General features: G+C 37.5%; 1 protein-coding gene across 1 annotated transcript in view; it reads left to right on the forward strand.

Moving 5' to 3' along the window:
• The window catches only part of GDPD4 (glycerophosphodiester phosphodiesterase domain containing 4), a 145705-nt gene that overhangs the window by 64892 nt on the left and 57965 nt on the right, over positions 1-22848 (forward strand). The window contains exon 10 of the mRNA XM_044260200.1: positions 15172-15328. Coding sequence (XP_044116135.1) covers positions 15172-15328 — 157 coding nt within the window. The remainder of the gene's footprint in view (positions 1-15171; positions 15329-22848) is intronic.

Consider the following 22848-nt stretch of genomic DNA (forward strand, 5'->3'; position numbering starts at 1 on the left):
TCTGAGGGGTTTGAAGTGGCGGGAGGGTGGGAGGTAGGGGTACCAGGTGGTGGGTATTATAGAGGGCACGGCTTGCATGGAGCACTGGGTGTGGTGAAAAAATAATGAATAATGTTTTTCTGAAAATAAATAAATTGGAAAAAAAATCTGTATATAAAATCCTAGGCAGACCTTTGTGTAATCTATGCTTGAAGCCTTACAGAAACAACACAGCAGAATATTTGATAACTGAATGTTGGTCTGGAATACCATCCAGATTTTAGATTTACTTCTGGGTAGCACATAATGGGATAGGCCAGAAAAGCATTGCAATGCTTTTGAAAACTAAACTTACTTTGGAGCCATGGCTGCAAACATGGGCCAGGACATGTGTGCCTAGATACAATGACTGCTAAAATAAATTTATTTGACAGAGATCACAAGTAGGCAGAGAGGCATAAAATAAATTTAAATAGCAGTGAGGCTTTCATCAAAAATCCCAAGGATATAGTCCAAAGTTTTCATCATACTTACAAAAATCTAAGCCTAAATGAAAAAATGTAATTAATAGATTTTACCACCAAGAGAAACAGATGTTGGAATCATCAAGAATTTTAACACAGCTGCCTTAATGTATCTCAAACAAACTGTGGACACTCATTAAGCAAAAGAGAAAGGAGAATGTATTAGCAAAGAAAAAGAAGGAATAAAGAAGAACCACATGGAAATAAAATTTCTTTAGTGAAAAGAAGATGATTTAAAAAGTCAATTTGTGGGGCATCTGGGTGGCTCAGTTGATTGTCTCCTTCGGTTCAGGTCATGATCCCAGTATTCTAGGATCCAGCCCCTACTTTGGGCTCCCTGCTCAGCGGGGAGCCTGCTTCTCCCTCTGTTACCCCCACTGCTGCTCCTCTCTCTGTCTCTCTCAAGTGAATAAATTTTAAAAAATCATAAGAAAAAAAAAGTCAACTTATTTATATAAAGTCATCATTGTGTTATACATCTTAAATAAATACGATGACATGTCAGTTAGTCTCAGTAGAATGAGAAGAGTCAACCTCTGAACATTTGAATTACTCCCTCATTTAAAAAACACTTTTAATTTGGCTTCTAGGGTATCATATGGTCCTGATTTTCTTCCTTTCTGAACTGGTTTCCTAAATGGTTTTCTTTGCCCATTCCTGCCATCTCTTCTTACTCTCAAAATTGTGGAATTTTTGAGATTTGTGATAAAATATTTATAAAGGAAGTCTCATCCCTATTTCCAAAATGAACTTGTTTTGACAGTTTTCACCCCATTTTGTAAAATTATAAACATGTTTTAATTATATATCAAAGATGTTTATATGAAACTTTCATTTGAATATGGTATTTTTAAGATGCATTTGAAAAAGAGGTGTGTCTATATGTCAAAAGCAAGGAATATAAACTAGTATTTAGCATCTAAGAGAGAAAGTGTATAGGAGGACCTATTAAGAATCTATGCAAAGACTTTTGGCTGTTCAGGTTTATGGCATAAAGGCCCGGTTAGACACCCTCACTAAGCATGGAGCAATTCCTCTTAGAGAACCCTGAGTCGTCGTGTTTCCTGAAGCAGTGTTGACCTCATGTGAGCCAAAAGAAGAAATGACTCACTGGAAGTCAAAGGAAGCTGAGGCACAGAAAGATCAAAGTAAGCTTCTGTGGGATTTACTGCCCCATTCCTTCCCCACTGACTCAATTCTTAACTTTTTAGGGGAAATATGTGTAAATGCTGTACTTAGCAGGTGTGTGTGTGTCTGTGTTTGTGTGCACACATACATGTGTGTGAGTGTGTGTGAGAGTTCAGTAATTTCTTTCAGTACTGCCTACTCTTTAGCATCCATGATGAACAAAATGTCAGATATTTTAGTACAGATGTGCCATGCCAAACCATAATAGATCCCGAGGCAAAAGGTAAAGTCAGTAATTTTATCTGTATTTGAAATTTAATTATTTTGTTTGTCATGGATTTTTCCTTAATTTATATTTTTTAAAGATTTATTTATTTGAGAGTGTGTGTGTGCAAGAACGAGCAGAGGGAGGGGCAAAAGGGGAGAGAGAGGGAGAGAGAGAACATCAAGCAGACTCCTGGCTGAGTGCTGAGCTGGAGCCTGAAATCATGATCTGAGCTGAAATCAGGAGTTGGATGCTCAACTGACTGACTCACCTTGGTGTACGTTTATTAATTTGGATTTTTAAAAATATTACATTGGGAAGGGTATGTGCTATGGGGAGTGCTGTGAAATGTGTAAGCCTGATGATTTCACAGACCCATGACCCTGGGGCAAATAATACATTATATGCTAATAAAAAATAAATTTAAAAAATACTGCATTAAAACAGTATTTATCTCGGTTACTGATTATTTGGCACCTTCGTTCCATCTTACACCTGATGTGAGCATACTACTATTTTGCTATATTTTTCTCATTTCTTGTCTCACTTTAGATTAATGGGGTACTTTTTAGGACTTTATCTCCCCTATTGGCTTATTAGCTATGCTTTTTTTTTAGTGGTTGTACTGAGTTACAATATGATATTTAACTTATCACCTCTTCATTAAATATATATATATTTTGTGTGTGTAAAATACAACTCTTTTAACAATATACTTCCATCTCACCTCTCCTGTTGTTTGACCTGTTACTGTCATGAATTCCACAATACACTAATTTTTGCTTTAAATGGTCAATAATCCTTTTTAAAGATTAAAAATGAGAAAATTTTAAATATTTACTCATTTAGTTGTCTTTTCTGGTACTCTTCATTCTTTTGTGTAGATCGAAGCTTCCAGTTGATACTTAGTTTTTGCCTAAGAGTATCTTTTAATTTTTCTTAGAGTGCAGGTTTGTTGGAAAAAAAATGCTATCTTTTGTTTCTATGGAAACATTCTCATTTTCCTTTTATTTTTTTAAATATAAATTTATTTTGTGCCTTCAGGTGATGTTTGTGTGCTAGAAACATTTTACTTTAATTGAAATCCAAATAAGTATTTAGTTTATTAAACTCAGAACCCTTGTTCTTAAGCTTTTGAATTTAGTTTATAAACCTTATTCCCACTCCTGGGTGGAATATGTCTGACATTCTTCCAGGAAACTTCCAACTATCTTAATGTTAATGCCTTGCTAGAGGGAAAACCAACCTTAACTTGACAACAACAAGGCCCAGGGTATCCTGTGAGTCTTCTTTAACATCTGGAAATCCTTTTGAAACCTCTCTTTTCCTTACCTCCCCCAGCTCACAAGTATCTAATCAGCCACCTCTCACAGCCCTGGGGCAGCAGCTCTTTCTGCCCATGGGTCCTAGAAAATGGTGGTTAATAAAACCACCATTTTGCACCAAAATAAAACAAAAACTTACTCCATTTATAAGTCTAACTTTTTTATTAGGTTTTTAAATGTAATAACAGTATTGTTAACATACAGTGTTATATTAGTTTCAGATGTACAGTATCATTATTCAGCCATTCCATACATTACTCAGTGCTCATCATGTTAAGTGTACTCTTAATCCGCATCACCCATCATCCCCCCATCCATCTCCCCTCTGGTAACCATCTGTTTCTTCTCTATAGTTAGGAGTTTGTTTCTCGGTTTGTCTCTCTTTTTTCCTTTGCTCATTTGGTTGTGTGTGGGTTTTGTGTTTTTTGTTTTATTTTGTTTTTTTTTTCCAATTTATTTATTTTCAGAAAAACAGTATTCATTATTTTTTCACCACACCCAGTGCTCCATTCAAGCCATGCCCTCTATAAATACCCACCACCTGGTACCCCAACTTCCCACCTGCCCCGCCACTTCAAATCCCTCAGATTGTTTTTGTTTGTTTTTTAAAGATTTTATTTATTTATTTGACGGGGAGAGAGAGTCACAAAGGCAGAAGCAGGCAGAGAGAGAGGAAGAAGCAGGCTCCCAGCAGAGCAGAGAGCCTGATGTGGGGCTTGATCCCAGGACCCTGAGATCATGACCCGAGCCGAAGGCAGAGCCCCAACCCACTGAGCCACCCAGGCGCCCTTCATGTGTTTTGTTTAAGTTGCACTATGAGTGGAATCAAATAGTATTTGTCTTTCTCTGACTTATTTTACTTAGCGTAATACTCTCTAGCTCCATCCATTGTTGCAAATGGCAAGATTTCATTCTTTTTTGTGATTGAATACTATTCTATTGTATATCTATACCACATCTTCTTTATCTGTTTATCTATCAGTGGACACTTGAGCTTCTTCCTTGATTTGGCTATTATAAATAATGCTGCTATAAACAGAAGGTGCATGTATCCCTTTGAACTAGTGTTTTTGTATCTGGGGGGGGTCAATACCTGGTAGTGTGATTACTGGGTCATAGGGTACTTCTATTTTTAACTTTATGAGGAACCTCCATACTGTTTTCTGCAGTGGCTGCACCCCTCTGCATTCCCACTAACAGTGCACAAGTGTTTCTTTTTCTTCATATCCTTTCCAACACCTGTTGTTTGTGTTCTCTATTTTAGCCATTCTGACAGATGTGAGGTGATATCTCATTGTAGTTTTGATATGCATGTTCCTGATAATGAGTGATGTTGAACGTGTTTTTGTGTGTCTCTTAGCCATCTCCATTTCATGGAGAAATCTATTTATGTCTTCTGCTTATTTTTAATTGGATTACTTATTTTGAGGGTGTTGAGTTATGTAAGTTATGAAAGTTTTAAAAAAATATATTTTGGGTACTAACCCTTTATCAGATACATCATTTGCAATTATTTTCTCCCATTCCATTGGTTGCCTTTTAGTTTTGTTGATTGTCTCCTTCACTGTGCCAAAGCTTTTTATTTTGGTGTAGACTGTAGTTTATTTTTGCTTTTGTTTTCCTTGCCTCAGGAAAGATATCTAGAAAAATGTTGGTATGGCCAATGTCAGAGAAATTCTTGCCTGTGCTGTCTTCTAGGATTTTTATGGTTTCACATCTCACATTTAGGTCTTTAATCCATTTCAAATGCATTTTTTTTTCTGTTTAAAAATGCATATACTCTTTTTTTTCCAATTTATTTATTCTCAGAAAAACAGTATTCATTATTTTTTCACCACACCCAGTGCTCCATGCAAGCCGTGCCCTCCATAATACCCACCACCTGGTACCCCAACCTCCCACCCCCCCGCCACTTCAAACCCCTCAGACTGTTTTTCAGAGTCCATAGTCTCTCATGGTTCACCTCCCCTTCCAATTTGCCCAAATTCCCTACTCCTCTCTAACGCCCCTTGTCCTCCATGCTATTTGTTATGCTCCACAAATAAGTGAAACCATATGATAATTGACTCTCTCTGCTTGACTTATTTCACTCAGCATAATCTCTTCCAGTCCCGTCCATGTTGCTACAAAAGTTGGGTATTCATCCTTTCTGATGGAGGCATAATACTCCATAGTGTATATGGACCACATCTTCCTTATCCATTCATCCGTTGAAGGGCATCTTGGTTCTTTCCATAGTTTGGCGACCGTGGCCATTGCTGCTATAAACATTGGGGTACAGATGGCCCTTCTTTTCACGACATCTGTGTCTTTGGGGTAAATACCCAGGAGTGCAATTGCAGGGTCGTAGGGAAGCTCAATTTTTAATTTCTTGAGGAATCTCCACACTGTTCTCCAAAGAGGCTGCACCAACTTGCATTCCCACCAAAGTGGAAGAGGGTTCCCCTTTCTCCACATCCTCTCCAACACATGTTGTTTCCTGTTTTGTTAATTTTGGCCATTCTAACTGGTGTAAGGTGATATCTCAATGTGGTTTTAATTTGAATCTCCCTGAGGGCTAATGATGATGAGCATTTTTTCATGTGTCTGATAGCCATTTGTATGTCTTGATTGGAGAATGCATTTTTATGTATGGTGTAAGAAAGCGGTCCAGTTTCATTCTTTTGATTATAGCTGACCAGTTTTCCCAACAACACTATTTGTTGAAGAGACAGGTTTTTTCCCAGCAGATATTTCCTGTTTTGTCGAAGACTTATTTGATGTAGGAAGGATGTTAAGGTTCAAAGCCAACGACCAAAGAAGAATTCTCGAGATGTCTTTAGTGCAAAAAAGTGATTTTATTAAAGCACGGTGACAGGACCCGTGGCAGAAAGAGCTGCATTGAGGTTGTGAGGAGGGACTCATTATATACTTTCAAGTTGGAGGGGGCTTAGGGATAATGTAAGTCTCTAAGAAATTTTGGAAGCAAGGTTTCCAGAACCTTGAGGGGGCTAGGTATTTTTGGAAGAAGGTCATTTATTACGATCTGATAAAAACTTAGTCATGAGACCCTTCGGATATTTATCAATGGGCCATATGCTTGGGGGATGATTGCCAACACGTATCTTGGGGGTTTAGAGATAAAAGAAATTTCTAAAGGAATTTTTATATGTTAAAGTCCACTTACAGGATTCTAGGGAGTTGGGGGAAGGGTTAGGCTAGGATTGCCTTTTGCGGTTAGCAAGGTATTAACATCAAGGCAGTTGAGTCCCTAGAGGAATGTCTCTCTGCCTGTTTCAAGGACTCATCAATGGGCTGTAAGTAGTAAGGAAATTTAATAAAATTTTTCTTCTGCCTTTGTTTCTCACATCAAATTGACCATATAATTGTGGGTTTATTTCTGGGTTTTCTATTCTTTTCTGTTGATCTATGTGTCTATTTTTGTGCCAGTCACATACTGTTTGATTACTGCAGCTTTGTAATATAACTTGAAGTCTGAGATTGTGATATGTCCAGTTTTGTTTTTCTTTTTCAAGATTGCTTATTTGGGATCTTTTGTGGTTGCATATAAATTTTAGGATCATTTGTTCTAGTTCTATGAAAAACGAGGTATTTTTATAAGGGTGCATTAAATGTGTAGATTGCTTTGGGTAAGATAGACATTTTAACAATATTTCTTCTAATCCATGAGCATGGAAATCTTTCCATTTCTGTCATCTTCCATTTCTTTCATCAATATTTTATCAGAGTATGTGTCTTTCTCATCCTGGTTAAGTTTATTCGTAGGTATTTTATTCTTTTTGGTGCAGTTATAAATGGGATTGTTTTCTTAACTTCCCTTTGCTGCTTCATTATTAGTATATAGAGATGCAGTAGATTTCTGTACATTGATTTTATATCCTGCAACTATAAGTCTAATTTTTTAATTTATTTTTTTATTAGGGAGGTGAGGGAGGGCTTAATGAGGCTCTTTGTCCAGCACAGACCCAATGCAAGTCTCAGTCTTATGACCCAGTATCATGATCTGATCAAGTCAGATGATTAACTGACTGAGCCACCCAGGCACCCCTATAAGTCTAATGTCTTAACCATTTTTTTTTTTTTTTTGCTTAAACACTAGAAATTTATTTTCTCATGATTCTGGAATCTAGAAGTCCAGTATCAAGGTGTCAGTGGGTTTGGTTTCTTCTGAAGCCTCTCTTCTGAGCTTACAGATGGCTAGTCTTCTCCCTCCGTGTGTGTCTGTTGCCCAGATTTCCTCCTCTTTTTATTATGTTAAGTTTACCAATCAGTACATCATTAGTTTTTGATGTAGTGTTGAATGATTTATTAGTTGTGTATAATACCTAGTGTTCTTGACAACACATGCTCTCTTTAATCATTATTTTTGAGGGCCTTTGAGTAATAATCAATCCCATTTAATTTAGATGTTTTAAATTGCTTTTATGCATTTAATATATTGTTTTGGTACTTCAGTTGTCTGAAATATTTTAAGAATACTTTAAAAATTCTTTTAAATGTAATACATTAAATATATAGCTATGGAGACCTTAAATGCTCTTATATCTTTCAAATCTATAAATGTAATGAGATGTGAACTTATAATCACAAATAATAATCACAAATCTAGATCAGTTACTCAGTTTCTTATTTTAAATTGAAATTACAAAGGTAACCTAGGAGAAATACTCTTAAACACATAAGTTTACTTAAAATGCCAAATACTCAGTATGATTGTTTTAAACATACATATATTTAATTATTTATTTGTCCACTCTGAAATGTACTTATTCACCAAGAAAACAAGCATTTCATCTGGGTTGCTTTCCCAAGTAAATATTATGTGGTGGCCTTTTTTGGTATAAATTTTTAAAAATTGTTGTAAAATATAAGAGTAAAAAATGTATCATCTAACTATTTTTTAAATGTATAGTTAAGTGATATTGTATATATTTATAATGCTGTGCAAACTTCAACCATCCATCCCCATAGTCTGAAACTCTATACCCATTAAATAATAACTCCCTATTCTGTCCTCCTTCAAGCTCCTGGCAATCCCATTCTACTTTCTCACATTATAATTGTGACTACTCTAAGTACTTCATATAAGTGTAATCTTACAGTATTTATAGTTTTGTGATTGGCTTATATTATTTAGTATTAAGCTCTCATGGTTCACTCATGTTTAGCGTTTTGTACAATTTTCATCCTAAAAAGAATTAATAATAATCCATTATATGTATACACCATATTTGTTTATCTGTTCATCAGTTGATGGACATTTGTGTTACTTCCACATTTTAACTATAGCAAATAATTCTTTTATGATCATGGATATATAAATATCTCCTTAAGTCCCTGATTTATAACCAAGGAGGTAAAGAATCTGTACTCGAGGAACTACAGAATGCTCATGAAAGAAATTGAAGAAGACAGAAAAAGATGGAAGACCATTCTATGCTCTTGAATCGGAAGAATAAACATTGTTAAAATGTCTATACTGCCTGGAACAATCTATACTTTTAATGCCATTCCGATCAAAATTCCACCGGCATTCTTCAAAGAGCTGGAGCAAATAATCCTAAAATTTGTATGGAATCAGAAGAGACCCCGAATTGCTAAGGAAATGTTGAAAAACAAAAACAAAACTGGGGGCATCACATTACCTGATTTCAAGTTTTACTACAAAGCTGTGATCACCAAGACAGCATGGTACTGGCATAAAAACAGACACATAGACCAGTGGAACAGAGTAGAGAGCCCAGATATGGACCCTCAACTTTATGGTCAAATAATCTTTGACAAAACAGGGAAAAATATACAGTGGAAAAAAGACAGTCTCTTCAATAAATGGTGCTGTGAAAACAGGACAGCTATATGTAGAAGAATGAAACTTGACCATTCTCTTACACCATACACAAAGATAAACTCAAAATGGATAAAAGACCTCAACGTGAGACAGGAATCCATCAGAATCCTAGAGGAGAACATAGGCAGTAACCTTTTTGATATCAGCCACAAGCAACTTCTTTCAAGATATGTCTCCAAAGGCAAAGGAAACAAAAGCGAAAATGAACTTTTGGGACTTCATCGAGATCAAAAGCTTCTGCACAGCAAAGGAAATAGTCAAGAAAACAAAGAGGCAACCCATGGAATGGGAGAAGATATTTGCAAATGACAGTACAGACAAAAGGATGATATCCAGGATCTATAAAGAACTCCTCAAACTCAGACACACAAAACAGACAATCATATCAAAAAATGGGCAGAAGATATGAACAGACACTTCTCTAATGAAGACATACAAATGGCTATCAGACACATGAAAAAATGTTCATCATCACTAGCCATCAGGGAGATTCCAATTAAAACCACATTGAGATACCACCTGACACCAGTTAGAATGGCCAAAATTAGCAAGACAGGAAACAATGTGTGTTGGAGAGGATGTAGAGAAAGGAGAACCCTCTTACACTGTTGGTGGGAATGCAAGTTGGTGCAGCCACTTTGAACAGTGTGGAGATTCCTCAAGAAATTAAAAATAGAGCTTCCCTATGACCTTGCAATTGCACTACTGGGTATTTACCCCAAAGACACAGATGTCGTGAAAAGAAGGGCCTTCTGTACCCCAATGTTTATAGCAGCAATGGCCACGGTCGCCAAACTGTGGAAAGAACCAAGATGCCCTTCAACGGATGAATGGATAAGGAAGATGTGGTCCATATACACTATGGAGTATTATGCCTCCATCAGAAAGGATGAATACCCAACTTTTGTAGCAACATGGACGGAACTGGAAGAGATTATGCTGAGTGAAATAAGTCAAGCAGAGAGAGTCAACTGTCATGGTTTCACTTATTTCTGGAGCATAACAAATAACATGGAGGACAAGGGGAGATGGAGAGGAGAAGGGAGTTGAGGGAAATTGGAAGGGGAGGTGAACCACGAGAGACTATGGACTCAGAAAAACAATCTGAGGGGTTTGAAGTGGTGGGGGGGTGGGAGTTTGGGGGAACCAGGTGGTGGCTATTAGAGAGGGCACAGATTGCATGGAGCATTGGGTGTGGTGCAAAAACAATGAATACTGTTATGCTGAAAATAAATTAAAAAAAAAAAAAAAGCTTACAGCAGCCAGGGCAATGCTTACTTGAGAAAATACAGTTGAATCTCAATAAAAGACCTTTGTGGGGGGAAAAAAACCCCAAAAAACCCTGCTTTTAGTCCTTTGGGGTGTATACCCAGAAGTGGGATTGCTGTATTATGTGGTAATTCTGTTTTTTAATTTTTTGAGGAACTGTCATACTTTTCTTCCACAGTAGCTGTATCATCTTATGTAATAACATAAGATGATACAGCTACTGTGGAAGATGACAGCAGTGCATAGGGGTTCCAATTTCTCCACATCCTCAACAACACTTTGTCTTTCCTCCTCTCTCCCTCCCTCCTTCTTTCTCTCTTTCTCCCTCCCTGTCTCCTCTTTCTTTCTGATAGTAGCCACTTCAATGGGTGTGAGGTGGTATCTCATTATAGTTTTGATTTGCATTTACCTATTAATAAGTAATGTCTAGTATCTTTCCATGTGCTTATTAGCAATTTATAATCTTCTTTGGAGAAACGTTTCTTCAGGTCCTTTGCCTAGTTTTTAATTGTTCCCCCCCTTTGTTCTTGAGATTTAGGAGTTCTGTATATATTCTGGGTATTAATCCCTTATCAAATATATGATTTGCAAATATTTTATCCCATTCTGTGGGTTGCCTTTTTCCTCTATTGGTAGTGCTTTTGATGCAGAAATTTTTTTTTCATAAAGACCAATTTGCCTGTTTTTTTTTCTTTTCTTTTTTGAAGATTTTATTTATTTGTCAGAGAGAGCACAAATGCACACAAGTAGGGAGAGCATCAGGCAGAGGGAGAAGTAGGCTTCCAGCTGAGCAAAGTGTGGGTTACGCCGCTGCCTTCGGCTCAGGTCATGATCTCAGGGTCCTGGGATCGAGTCCCGCATCGGGCTCTCTGCTCTGCAGGGAGCCTGCTTCCTCCTCTCCCTCTCTCTGCCTGCCTCTCTGTCTGCTTGTGATCTCAGTCTGTCAAATAAATAAATAAATAATCTTAAAAAAAAAAAAAAGTGTCCAATATTGGACTCAATCCCAGGACTCTGGGATCATGACCTGAGCTGAAGACAAATACTTAACCAACTGAACCACCCAGGTGTCCCATGCCTGTTTTTTCTTTTGTTGCCGATACCTTTGTTGTCATATCCAAGAAGTAACTGCCAAATCCAATGTCATGGGTTTTTGTTTTTTTTTTTTTTTTAAAGATTTTTTATTTATTTATTTGAGAGAGAGAGACAGTGAGAGAGAGCATGAGCGAGGAGAAGGTCAGAGAGCGAAGCAGACTTCCCATGGAGCTGGGAGCCCGATGTGGGACTCGATCCCGGGACTCCAGGATCACGCCCTGAGCCGAAGGCAGTCGTCCAACCAACTGAGCCACCCAGGCGTCCCCAATGTCATGGTTTTGTCCTCTAAGAGTTTTCTTATTTTATTTCTTACATTTATATCCTTGATTCATTTTGACTTAGTTTTTGTATATGGTATTAGGTAAAAGTCCAGCATGAAAAAAAAGGTCCATGAATTTTCTTTTCATGTGAATGTCCAGTTATTAAAGCATCATTTGTTGAAAAGATTGTCCTTTTCCTGTTAATGGTCTTGGCACCCTTGTCAAAAGTAATTTACTGTGTATGTAAAAGTTTATTTTTAGGTTCTCCATTCTGTTCCATTGGTCTGTTTTTCTTTATGTCAGGACCACACTATTTTGATTACTGTGGCTTTGTGTTAAGTTTCGAAATCAGGAAACATGAGTCTTTTAGTTTTCTTCTTCTTTTTCAAGATTTTTTTGGCTATTTAGAATACCTTGAGATTTCATATGAATTTTAGGATGGGTTCTTCTATTTCTTTAAAAACATCACTGGGATTTTGATAAGAATTGCATTGAATCTGTAGATTGCTTTGGATAGTGTTGATATCTTAACAATTATGTCTTTTAATCCATAAACAAGGGATATGTTTCCATTTATGTCTTATTTAATTTCTTTCAGCATTGTTTTCTAGTTTTTATCATGTAGATCTTTCACCTCCTTGGTTAATTTTTTTTTCCAATTTATTTATTTTCAGAAAAACAGTATTCATTATTTTTTCACCACACCCAGTGCTCCATGCAAGCCGTGCCCTCTATAATACCCACCACCTGGTACCCCAACCTCCCACCCCCCCCCACCACTTCAAACCCCTCAGACTGTTTTTCAGAGTCCATAGTCTCTCATGGTTCACCTCCCCTTCCAATTTACCCAAATTCCCTACTCCTCTCTAACGCCCCTTGTCCTCCATGCTATTTGTTATGCTCCACAAATAAGTGAAACCATATGATAATTGACTCTCTCTGCTTGACTTATTTCACTCAGCATAATCTCTTCCAGTCCCGTCCATGTTGCTACAAAAGTTGGGCATTCATCCTTTCTGATGGAGGCATAATACTCCATAGTGTATATGGACCACATCTTCCTTAGCCATTCATCCGTTGAAGGGCATCTTGGTTCTTTCCATAGTTTGGCGACCGTGGCCATTGCTGTTATAAACATTGGGGTACAGATGGCCCTTCTTTTCACGACATCTGTGTCTTTGGGGTAAATACCCAGGAGTGCAATTGCAGGGTCATAGGGAAGCTCAATTTTTAATTTCTTGAGGAATCTCCACACTGTTCTCCAAAGAGGCTGCACCAACTTGCATTCCCACCAACAGTGTAAGAGGGTTCCCCTTTCTCCACCTCCTCTCCAACACATGTTGTTTCCTGTTTTGTTAATTTTGGCCATTCTAACTGGTGTAAGGTGATATCTCAATGTGGTTTTTAAGTTGAGAGTTATTTTCTTTCATCGTTTAAAATATGTTGATTCACTAATGTTTTGTCTTTTATCTTTTATCATTTTTTATGAGAAGTCTGCTATATGCTTTTCTTTATTTCTCTCTAAATATGTCCTTCATTTCCTCCTCTGCCTACCTTTATAGTTTCTTTTCCCTTATCAGTTTTTGGGTGTTTTTCACCAATTTGGATGTAATAATCCTTAATGTGGTGTATGTATATGTACTCTTTCTTATATTTATCTTTCTTGGTATCCCTGAAGATTCTTGGATTTGTTGATGTGTAATTATCATCCAATTTTTAAGACATTTTACTTTCATTTCCTCAGATTTTTTTTTCTCCCATCTTTTTAAGATCCCAATCATGCATATACAATATTACTTGTCTAATAATGTCTTATAGGTCATTTGGATAGATTCTATTCCTACATCTTCAAATTCTCTGATCTGTACATGATCTATACTATCTAATCTTATGTTAATGAAGTGCAGTGAAATTTTTATTTAATTATTACAGTCTTTCAGCTTTGGAACTTCCTTTTTTGTGTCATACAGTTATATTTTTATTATATTCATGTTTTCTTGACATTATTTAAATGTATATTTAAGTATACATTTAAACAAAATATGCATTTTTGTTTTATATGATTTAATGCCCTTGTTGATTCATTCTATCATCACTTTCATTTCTGAGTTTGTCTTTATTGAATAATTACTTCTAGTTCTGGTTACATTTTCCTGCTTCTTTGCATGTCTGGTAAATTTGGCGGACATGTGGTTTTAGGATAGCTGCTGTATTTTGTTGTATTCCTTTAAAGAATTTTGGACTTCTTTAGCAAGCAGTTAAGTTACTTAAAGTTAGGTTGATCCTTTGAAGGATATTTTTAAGTTCTTTAATGTCATTCTAGTTCTAAATTATCCCCATTTTAGGGCATGGCCCCCTGAAGTCTCTGAAGAATGCCTTTGTAATTACTGAAGTCTCTCTGCTCTTGCTGGATGGAACTTGAAAGATTCATAGTCCTGCGTGGGCTCTGTACATTGTCTTAGAACTTTCTGGTGATTTTTCTTTTCTTGGAAGTTGTTCTTCGCAAGCTTTATAGGGTTTTACTCTGCACATATACTAATTGATATTTAGGTATATACTCAAAGGACCTCTGCATATTTCTCAGGAACTCTTTAGTTTTGTTTTCCCCATAGCTCCATTCTTTGTGAGAAGCTAGCTGACAAATTCTAGCTAACCCGACCTCTCTTTGATCTGTTCTCTTTCTACTCAAATCAACATGATAGCTGGGTACATTTTAGGGTCCCCCTCTCTGTGACATAGTCTAGTATTCACCTGCAAAAAGGAAGCCTGGGTAATGGAAGAGCCAATTTCATCTGTATACATTTTCTTAGAGATAATCATACTGTGCTCCCAGTTCCCCACTGGGCTGAAAGAATTATTTCCCTTATTTTGTCCAGTTTTCTAGTTGTTTATGAACAGGAGGCCAAGTCTCATCTTTGTTACACCCTCATGGCTATTATAGAGTTCTCTTCACAGGTACTTTAATGAGAAAGGAAGAGAGATTTTCATAAAACCAGAGATACTTAAAGGAAAATAACAGATAAGAGAACAAGGAACTTTTCTAATGATACCATGTGATATGAAGGGTCTAGGGCCAGAAATACTCAAGGAAGGTACCTACCTGGGAAATGGGTCAGAACAGGAGATTGTGTGGATGCCAGCTTAGTATGGTTTTGGACCTCAGAGCTTTGCCCCATCCCTACACTACTTGCCTTACTCTCAGGTTATTACTGTACCTACTGTCTTCTTGATGCCAGAAAGCCCCTAGATAGGGAAGCTACTTTTTTACCATCACTAATATGATTATTATATATCATTAAAAACTGATTTCTAGAGCATAAAATATTGAAATCAAACTATAAGTGACTAGAGTTTAGTCCTTTGCTGAGATTTGGGAGGGAGTAAGGAACCCTAGTAAGTCTTGTGACATTGATGGGCTTTCTGAAAACCAAAGTGGCTGAGTTCAGCCTTTTTCCCTCTTCTTTTCCCCTTCTGCCTGCAGTTTAGATCATGTACCTTTTCTTATGCATGACTATGACCTGAGAAGAACAACCAATATTAAGGAGGTCATGCCAAATGCCTCCTTAACACATCCTAGCCTCTTCCATTGGCGTTTCCTGTCGACTCTGAATGCAGGCAAATGGTTTGTACAGTCACCGGTAAGACATTTCCCAACTCAACAAACCTGCATTGAATCTCTCTTCTGTATGAAGTCATGTGCTGCTCCTAGCATACACACAATTTCATCCCAGTTTGGTAGCAGAACTGTAGCATTGATAGAGGGCTTTTCCAGGAATGCAGTCAGTCTAATTGTTGCTTTCTACATTGACTGGAAATTCTGAAGATAAACTCATAAACGTTTGTCATTTAATTCCTTTTTATCGAAGCATTGCATAAACTTTTATTGTATCTTCTATGTACATAGCATTTTCCTAGGCATTTTGAGTAGCTCACAGTCATAGATGAGGCAGACTGGGGACACATTTATTCTAAACTCCTCTTCTTATCATTCATTAGATATTTATTTGAGTACATTTTAGGTTCTTGGCACATGGAATATAATGGTGAATAAACACACACTAAGCTCTGATGGGAGTTCACAGGTTAGAAGAGACAAAATACAGTGTGATAAGTGCTGAACTGAACTTAATTTTAGATGGCTTAGGAGCACACAAGAGCCACGTCTAACTCAGTCTGGGGGATGGAGATGGGGGATTCTGGGAAAAGGAGATAAATAGGCCAATGTGGTAAAATATAAAACATTGCTGTGTACAGTTTAATTTAGAGGCAAGAGAGAATGGTTGTACTTGAGAGGGCTGAAGAGTACTTCATGCAAAGGTATCATTTGAGCTGAAAGAAGATCATTACTAATGGGAACCATAGGCAATGATGGCAGCATGTTTCAAAGATTACAGTATACTGGAGCAAGAGTGGATATGGTGTACATGCATGCATGTGTGAAAGAGGAAGAGAAGAACGGAGGGAAGGAAAGAGAGAAAGGTCAGTAAGGAGGAGATGGGAGATAGACTTGAAGAAGAACCTGGGAAAACATGTTTAGAGGAGAATATAGCAATGCTTAAATAGCAAGTTAGAGAGTTTAGCATTATCCTGAGTATTTTAAAGTGGCTAAAATAAAAGGTCACATTTGCATTTGATAAAAGTTAAATCTGCCTTTCCAAGATAGATTAAAGACAACAAAACTACCTAGTTTCCAAATTATCATATCCCTTGGGGGAGTCTATGTGACCTGGGTTATACCAATCAGATACACTCACTTGAGACTTGAGTTTTGAAAATAAACATCTGAACAGGACAGGACAGCAGGCATTCATACTGCTAGCACCTGTGGCATCAGAGACAGCACGGTGTGGATATCAGCTGTAGTAATAGCTCTCTTATCAGGTCATTCTAATTAGGAGAGTAAGTCTTACAGTACTTTTAATTGTGTACTTGGGGATGAATGGAATTTCATTTAAATTTGATATTAGCCCTGAGAACTTATTTGAATCTGTTTCATGTAAAAATATTGTTAAGTAAAGCATTATGTTAAAATGGACTTCTCTACTTCAATTTCATTCTGTTAACTAGTGTTAATATAAGAAATAGCTGGGGGCGCCTGGGTGGCTCAGTGGGTTGGGCCGCTGCCTTCGGCTCAGGTCATGATCTCGGGATCCTGGGATCGAGTCCCGCATCGGGCTCTCTGCTCGGCAGGGAGCCTGCTTCCTCCTCTCTCTCTCTGCCTGCCTCTCTGCCTACTTGTAATCTCTCTCTGTCAAATAAATAAATAAAATCTTTAAAAAAAAAAAAAGAAAAGAAATAGCTGGAAGTGGATTTGTAATTACTGTATCTTCTTAGAAAATGTGTTTTTTTTAAAAAAAGATTTAATTAACTTATTTGACAGGGAGAAAGGGAGTACAAGCTGGGGAAGTGGGAGAGGGAGAAGCAGGTTTCCCACTGAGCAGGGAGCCCGATGTGGGGCTCAATCCCAGGACCCTAGGAGCATGACTTGAGCCAAAGGCAGACACTTAACTGACTCAGCCACCCAGGCACTCCAGAAAGCTTGTTCTTATAGGAGTATATAGCCTCTAAATACTGTTTCTGTGTGCATGTAAGCTCTGTATATGTCTCATCACACATAAATAAATAGACACATACAAACCAGAGATGCTCCATTAGAATGTATATATTGGGTTAGTCAGCCATAGTTAATGTTATGGCGAATGTGCCTTCCAGATGGAAAGGCTGATTTTGTGTCTTATGTATAATGTATAACTCATAAAATCTTTCTGTAAGTGATAGGGTTAGATATGTTATTGTAATAAATTTTGGTAGATTTTTTAAGGATTAAAAGTTTTATTTTAGCATATTTAGGTGGCATGCTGGCAGTATTTCATTAATACTACCACTGTGGCTACTGTGAAGTATCCCAAAACCCGAAGTTCCTAATATGGTTTCCTAGGGGGCTTTATTTTTAGGTTTAATTGTGGAGTTTTCTTTGCTTGCATGTTGTTCAGTCAGTGGTGGCTGAAGTGGTGTTGGCAAGTGATTTAAAGATTTAGATGTGTGGATACTTTTTTTGTAGCAAAGACATTGTTTTTGTTAAGATTATTCTGGTCATTCTTTATTGGGTGTGTATGATTATGGATTGATGATGGTGGTGAGTTGACCATTTGTTAGTATATTTATTCCTGAAATTATTGGTAAAAATTAAATTGTTGGGGCGCCTGGGTGGCTCAGTGGGTTAAGCCTCTGCCTTTGGCTCAGGTCATGATTCCAGGGTCCTGGGATCGAGCCCTGCATCGGGCTCCCTGCTCATTGGGGAGCCTGCTTCCTCCTCTCTCTCTGTCGCCTGCCTTCCTGTCTGTCAAATAAATAAATAAAATCTTAAAGGAAAAAAAAAATTAAATTGTTAATCTGATTGATAATGAAATAAAAATAGAGCAGTTCTGGTAGTTGTTCCTGGAAGTTCAGCTAAGTTCCTATTTCTGCAGCAAAACCATTTCTGTAGAGCTTTCTTAAATCTTTTTGTGAAAGTATAATTCTCAAAACAATAAAAATCTAATTCTCATGTAGGGACACCTGAGTAGGTCAGTCAGTTAAGCATCCACCTTTGGCTCAGGTCATGATCTCAGCATCTTGGCATCAAGCCCTGCATCAGGTTCCCTGTTCAATGGAGAATCTGCTTCTCCCTCTCCCTCTGCTCCTTCCCCACACTTGTGCGTGCTCTCTCTCTCTCAAATAAATAAAGAAAACCTTTAAAAACAATGTAATTCTCCTGCAACTAGATAGCGAACATGAGTAAAGTTTTATTTAGCACATTAATGAGAGAACAATTCAGGATGACAAAACCCACTCAAAAGAAAAGTGAGAAACCAATATGTGTATAGTGAGTGCAACAAAGAAATGCTGAAATTAGATCACTAGATTAGATACAAACTTAGTTAATATACTATACTATACACACACACACATATATCTGATTATATATACTATATGACTATCTTTGTAGTTATCTTCTCTATCAGAAAATATTATCTGCATCTCTCCTGGGCAGAAATCATTTCCGTTTTTATCAGTTTTCTACAACTTACCATCTAACTTTGCATAGTTTTGTCCTAATTGATAACTAAATGGTAATTCAAAAAAAAGTACCTTCCCCAAAGAGTCAGATGACACTTACACAAGTTTGTTAAAGAATGTGCTATCATATGATACTATATGATCCAACAATCAACTTTTTGCCTTATTTCTAAGTTTGAATAGTTTAACAGTCTCCTCTTAAAATCATAATTAACTTCTATAGATTATTTAGAGATTCATCTTAGTGAGGTGTTGTGTTATTTGTTTTTATTAATTTCCATAGGTTCAGTAAGAAAGATCAATTCATACACATAATGTTCCTTGTTGTATAATCAGCAAATCTAGAACGAGATTGTGTTAAACAACTTCTATAAAATTAGATTTTTTTTTTAAGATTTATTTGACAAAGAGAGAGAGAGAGAATGCACAAGCAGAAGGAGTGGGAAAGGGAGAAGCAAGCTCCCAGTAGAGCAGGGAGCCTGATATAGGCCTTGATCCCCGGACCCTGGGATCATGACCTGAGCCAAAGGCAGATGCTTAACCAACTGAGCCACCCAGGTGCCCCTCAAATTAGATTCTATCTGGAGATTATGTACAGAATCAAAAATTTTAATTTTAATAGTCCCTGTCATTCCAAAGCTCTTTTTATCATGACTATTTACACAATAAGAAATTCATCTCTACCAGGTTTCACCTGTGTACCTACAAACATGGGCAAATTTGTCTTTTTTCCTGCTAGGCATTGATCTTTCTTCCTGCCTGTGATGCTGGGACCGTGTACAACAACAGATACCAGTTTGCTAAGGAAGACTTATAAGCATGGGTTTTCAAATATCAATTATATTTGTGTCCTTAATGGAGACTGGGTATGTTAGGTCCGTAATCAAAAGAGCGAGACTGATACAAAGCGAAGGTCAAGCAAAGCTTTATTTTGTGTCAAGCATCAAGAACAAACCGACCGTTTGGGGCCGCCTCTTACAGAGAGAGCGACCCCTCCCTGCCTTACAGACTAACTTTTATAGAGCAAAGGCCATGTGGTTGAGCCTGGCCACACACAGGTGGCCAATGAGACTGTAACACACAGAGAAAGCTGCACAGTCATGCTAGGTCACACATGAGTGGCCAGCTGAATTACAATTCACCCCATAGTAGCTATTTGAACTAGCCTGTCACCTTGGTCAGAACTGGCACCCAAAAGGCGGGGCCCACACTCCTTGGTAGCTAGGAAGACAGTATGCGCACCCCACTGATTGGATGTCTCCACCTGGCCCGACTCATCCCTGCATTGGGGCTCTGTTATCTCTACCTGACCTGACCCACCCTTTGGGCTCTGTTATCTGGGACTGGCCGACCATATTTTACTGGTTTCCTGGACTTGCTTTTTTTTTTTTTTAAAGATTTTATTTATTTGATAGAGAGAGATCACAAGTAGATGGAGAGGCAGGCAGAGAGAGAGAGAGATGGAAGCAGGCTCCCTGCTGAGCAGAGAGCCCGATGCGGGACTCAATCCCAGGACCTTGAGATCATGACCTGAGCCAAAGGCAGCGGCTTAACTCACTGAGCCACCCAGGCACCCCCCTGGACTTGCTTTTAAGTAGGTTCCTCTGGGGGTGGGGGCAGGGTCAGTTTAAGTTTTACTGCATAAACAGCAAAATCACTGTGTAACTGGATGGAATTGCTCTGGCTAGATAGGCCCTTACAGGTACTTGTCTTATCTGACCGAATGGAATGTATTGTCAAATATAATCCTTCATATTTGACCTTAATTACATAATTTGTTAAATTATATTCCAGTAAAAAGGAGGACAGATTTTTATTCAACATATGCAAATGACTGCATTGCCATGAGAAGTAGAGACTCAGTTAAAAATATTTCTACCTTAGTTCTGTGGGGTTATTGAGAACAAGATACTACATACAAAGAATGTTTTGCACATGCATAACAGAAAAAGTCAAAAGAATAGGTTTTAAAATAGCAGTAGGTACATACCTATCAATAATTATTTTGAATGTAAATGGACTAAATTCTGCAATCAACAGACATAGGGTGATAGAATGAATAAAAAGGCAAGACCCATCTATATGCTGCCTACAAGAGACTCATTTCAGACCTAAAGACACATGCATATTGAAAGTGAGGAGGTAGAGAAATATTTATCATGCAAATGGTATGAAAAGAAATCTGGGTTAACAATACTTATATCAGGGGCACCTGGGTGGATCTGTCAGTTAAGGGGCTGCCTTCTGCTCAGTCATGATCTCAGGCTTTTGGGATGGGGTCCAGTATCGGGCTCCTTGTTCAATAGGGTGTATGCCTTGCCATCTCCCTCTTGTGCTCTCTTTCTCTCCCTCTCTCAAATAAGTACATAAAATCTTAAAAAAAAAAACTGAAAGGGGAGGTGAACCATGAGAGACTATGGACTCTGAAAAACAATCTGAGGGGTTTGAAGTGGCGGGGGGGGGGGGGGGTGGGAGGTTGGGGTACCAGGTGGTGGGTATTATAGAGGGCACGGCTTGCATGGAGGACTGGGTGTGGTGAAAAAATAATGAATACTGTTTTTCTGAAAATAAATAAATTGAAAAAAAAAAACCCAAAAAAAACCCCACCCCTACTTATTTCAGACAAAATTGACTTTAAAACAAGATCGTAACAAAGAACACTATTAATCATAAAGGGAACAATCAGCAAGAAGATATAATAATTATAAATATTTATGCAGTCAACATGGGAGCAACCAAATACCTAAAGCTGCTAATAACAAACATAAGGAACTAATCAATAGTAATACAGTAGTAGTAGAGGATTTTAACACCCACTTACATCAATGGATATATCATCTAAACAGAAAGTTGACAAGGAAATAGTACCTTTGAATGACATATTGGATCAGATGGATCTAACAGATGATATTCAGAACATTCCATCCCAGAACAGGAGAATATAGATTCCTCTTCAAGTGCACATGGAATAATCTCCAGAATAGATCACATATTTGGCCAAAAAATAAGCCCCAACAAATTAAGAAAGATTGAAGTCATACCATGCGTCTTTTCTGACCACAATACTAGAAATCAACTAATTTTCCAGAAAAAATCTGGAAAGAACACAAATACATGGAGGTCAAATAACATGCCAATAAACAATGGAAGGGTCAACAAAGAACTCAAAGAGGAAATCAAGAAATACATGGAACAGAGGAAAATAAAAACACAGCAGTCTAAAACCTTTGGGATGCAGCAAAAGTGGATCTAAGAAGTTTGTACCAATACAAGCCTCCTGCAAGAATTAAGAAAAATCTTAAGTAAAAAACCCAACCTTTATTATCTAAAGGAGCTAGAAAAATAAGAAAAAGCCCCAAACTAGTAGAAGGAAGGAAAGAATAGACATCAGAGCAAAAATCAATGAAACAGAAACTAAAAAGCAGTAGAACAGATCAGTGAAGCCAGGAGCTTGTTCTTTGAAAAGATCAACAAAATTGAAAAACCTTTAGCTGGACTCATCAAAAAAAACCCCAAAAACAAAAAACAAAAAGCAAAAAAAAAAAAAAAAAGAACAAAAATCAGAAATTAAAGAGGAGGAAAAAATCAAATATAAAGACACAAAATACAATTATAAGAGGATATTATAAAAAATTATATGCCAACAACCTCCCCTCTCTCTCTCTGCCTGCCTCTCTGCCTACTTGTGATTTCTCTCTGTCAAATAAAAAAAAAAAAAAAATCTTAAAAAAAAAAAAAAAAAAAGGGGCGCCTGGGTGGCTCAGTGGGTTAAAGCCTCTGCCTTCGGCTCAGGTCATGATCCCAGGGTCCTGGGATCGAGCCCTGCGTCGGGCTCTCTGCTCCGCAGGGAGCCTGCTTCCTCCCCTCTCTCTCTCTGCCTGCCTCTCTGCCTACTTGTGATTTCTCTCTGTCAAAAAAAAAAAAATCTTAAAAAATTATATGCCAACAAATTGGACAGCCCAGAGGAAATGGATAGATACCTTGAAACATATCACCTACTAAAACTGAAGTAGGAAGAAAATTTGAACAGACCAGTTCCCAGGAATGAAATTGAATCAGTTATCAAAATATTTCCAACAACAGAAGACCCCAAATGGCT

Source organism: Neovison vison, chromosome 7, assembly GCF_020171115.1.
Source record: "Neovison vison isolate M4711 chromosome 7, ASM_NN_V1, whole genome shotgun sequence".
In the NCBI taxonomy this organism is placed as follows: Eukaryota; Metazoa; Chordata; class Mammalia; order Carnivora; family Mustelidae; genus Neogale; species Neogale vison.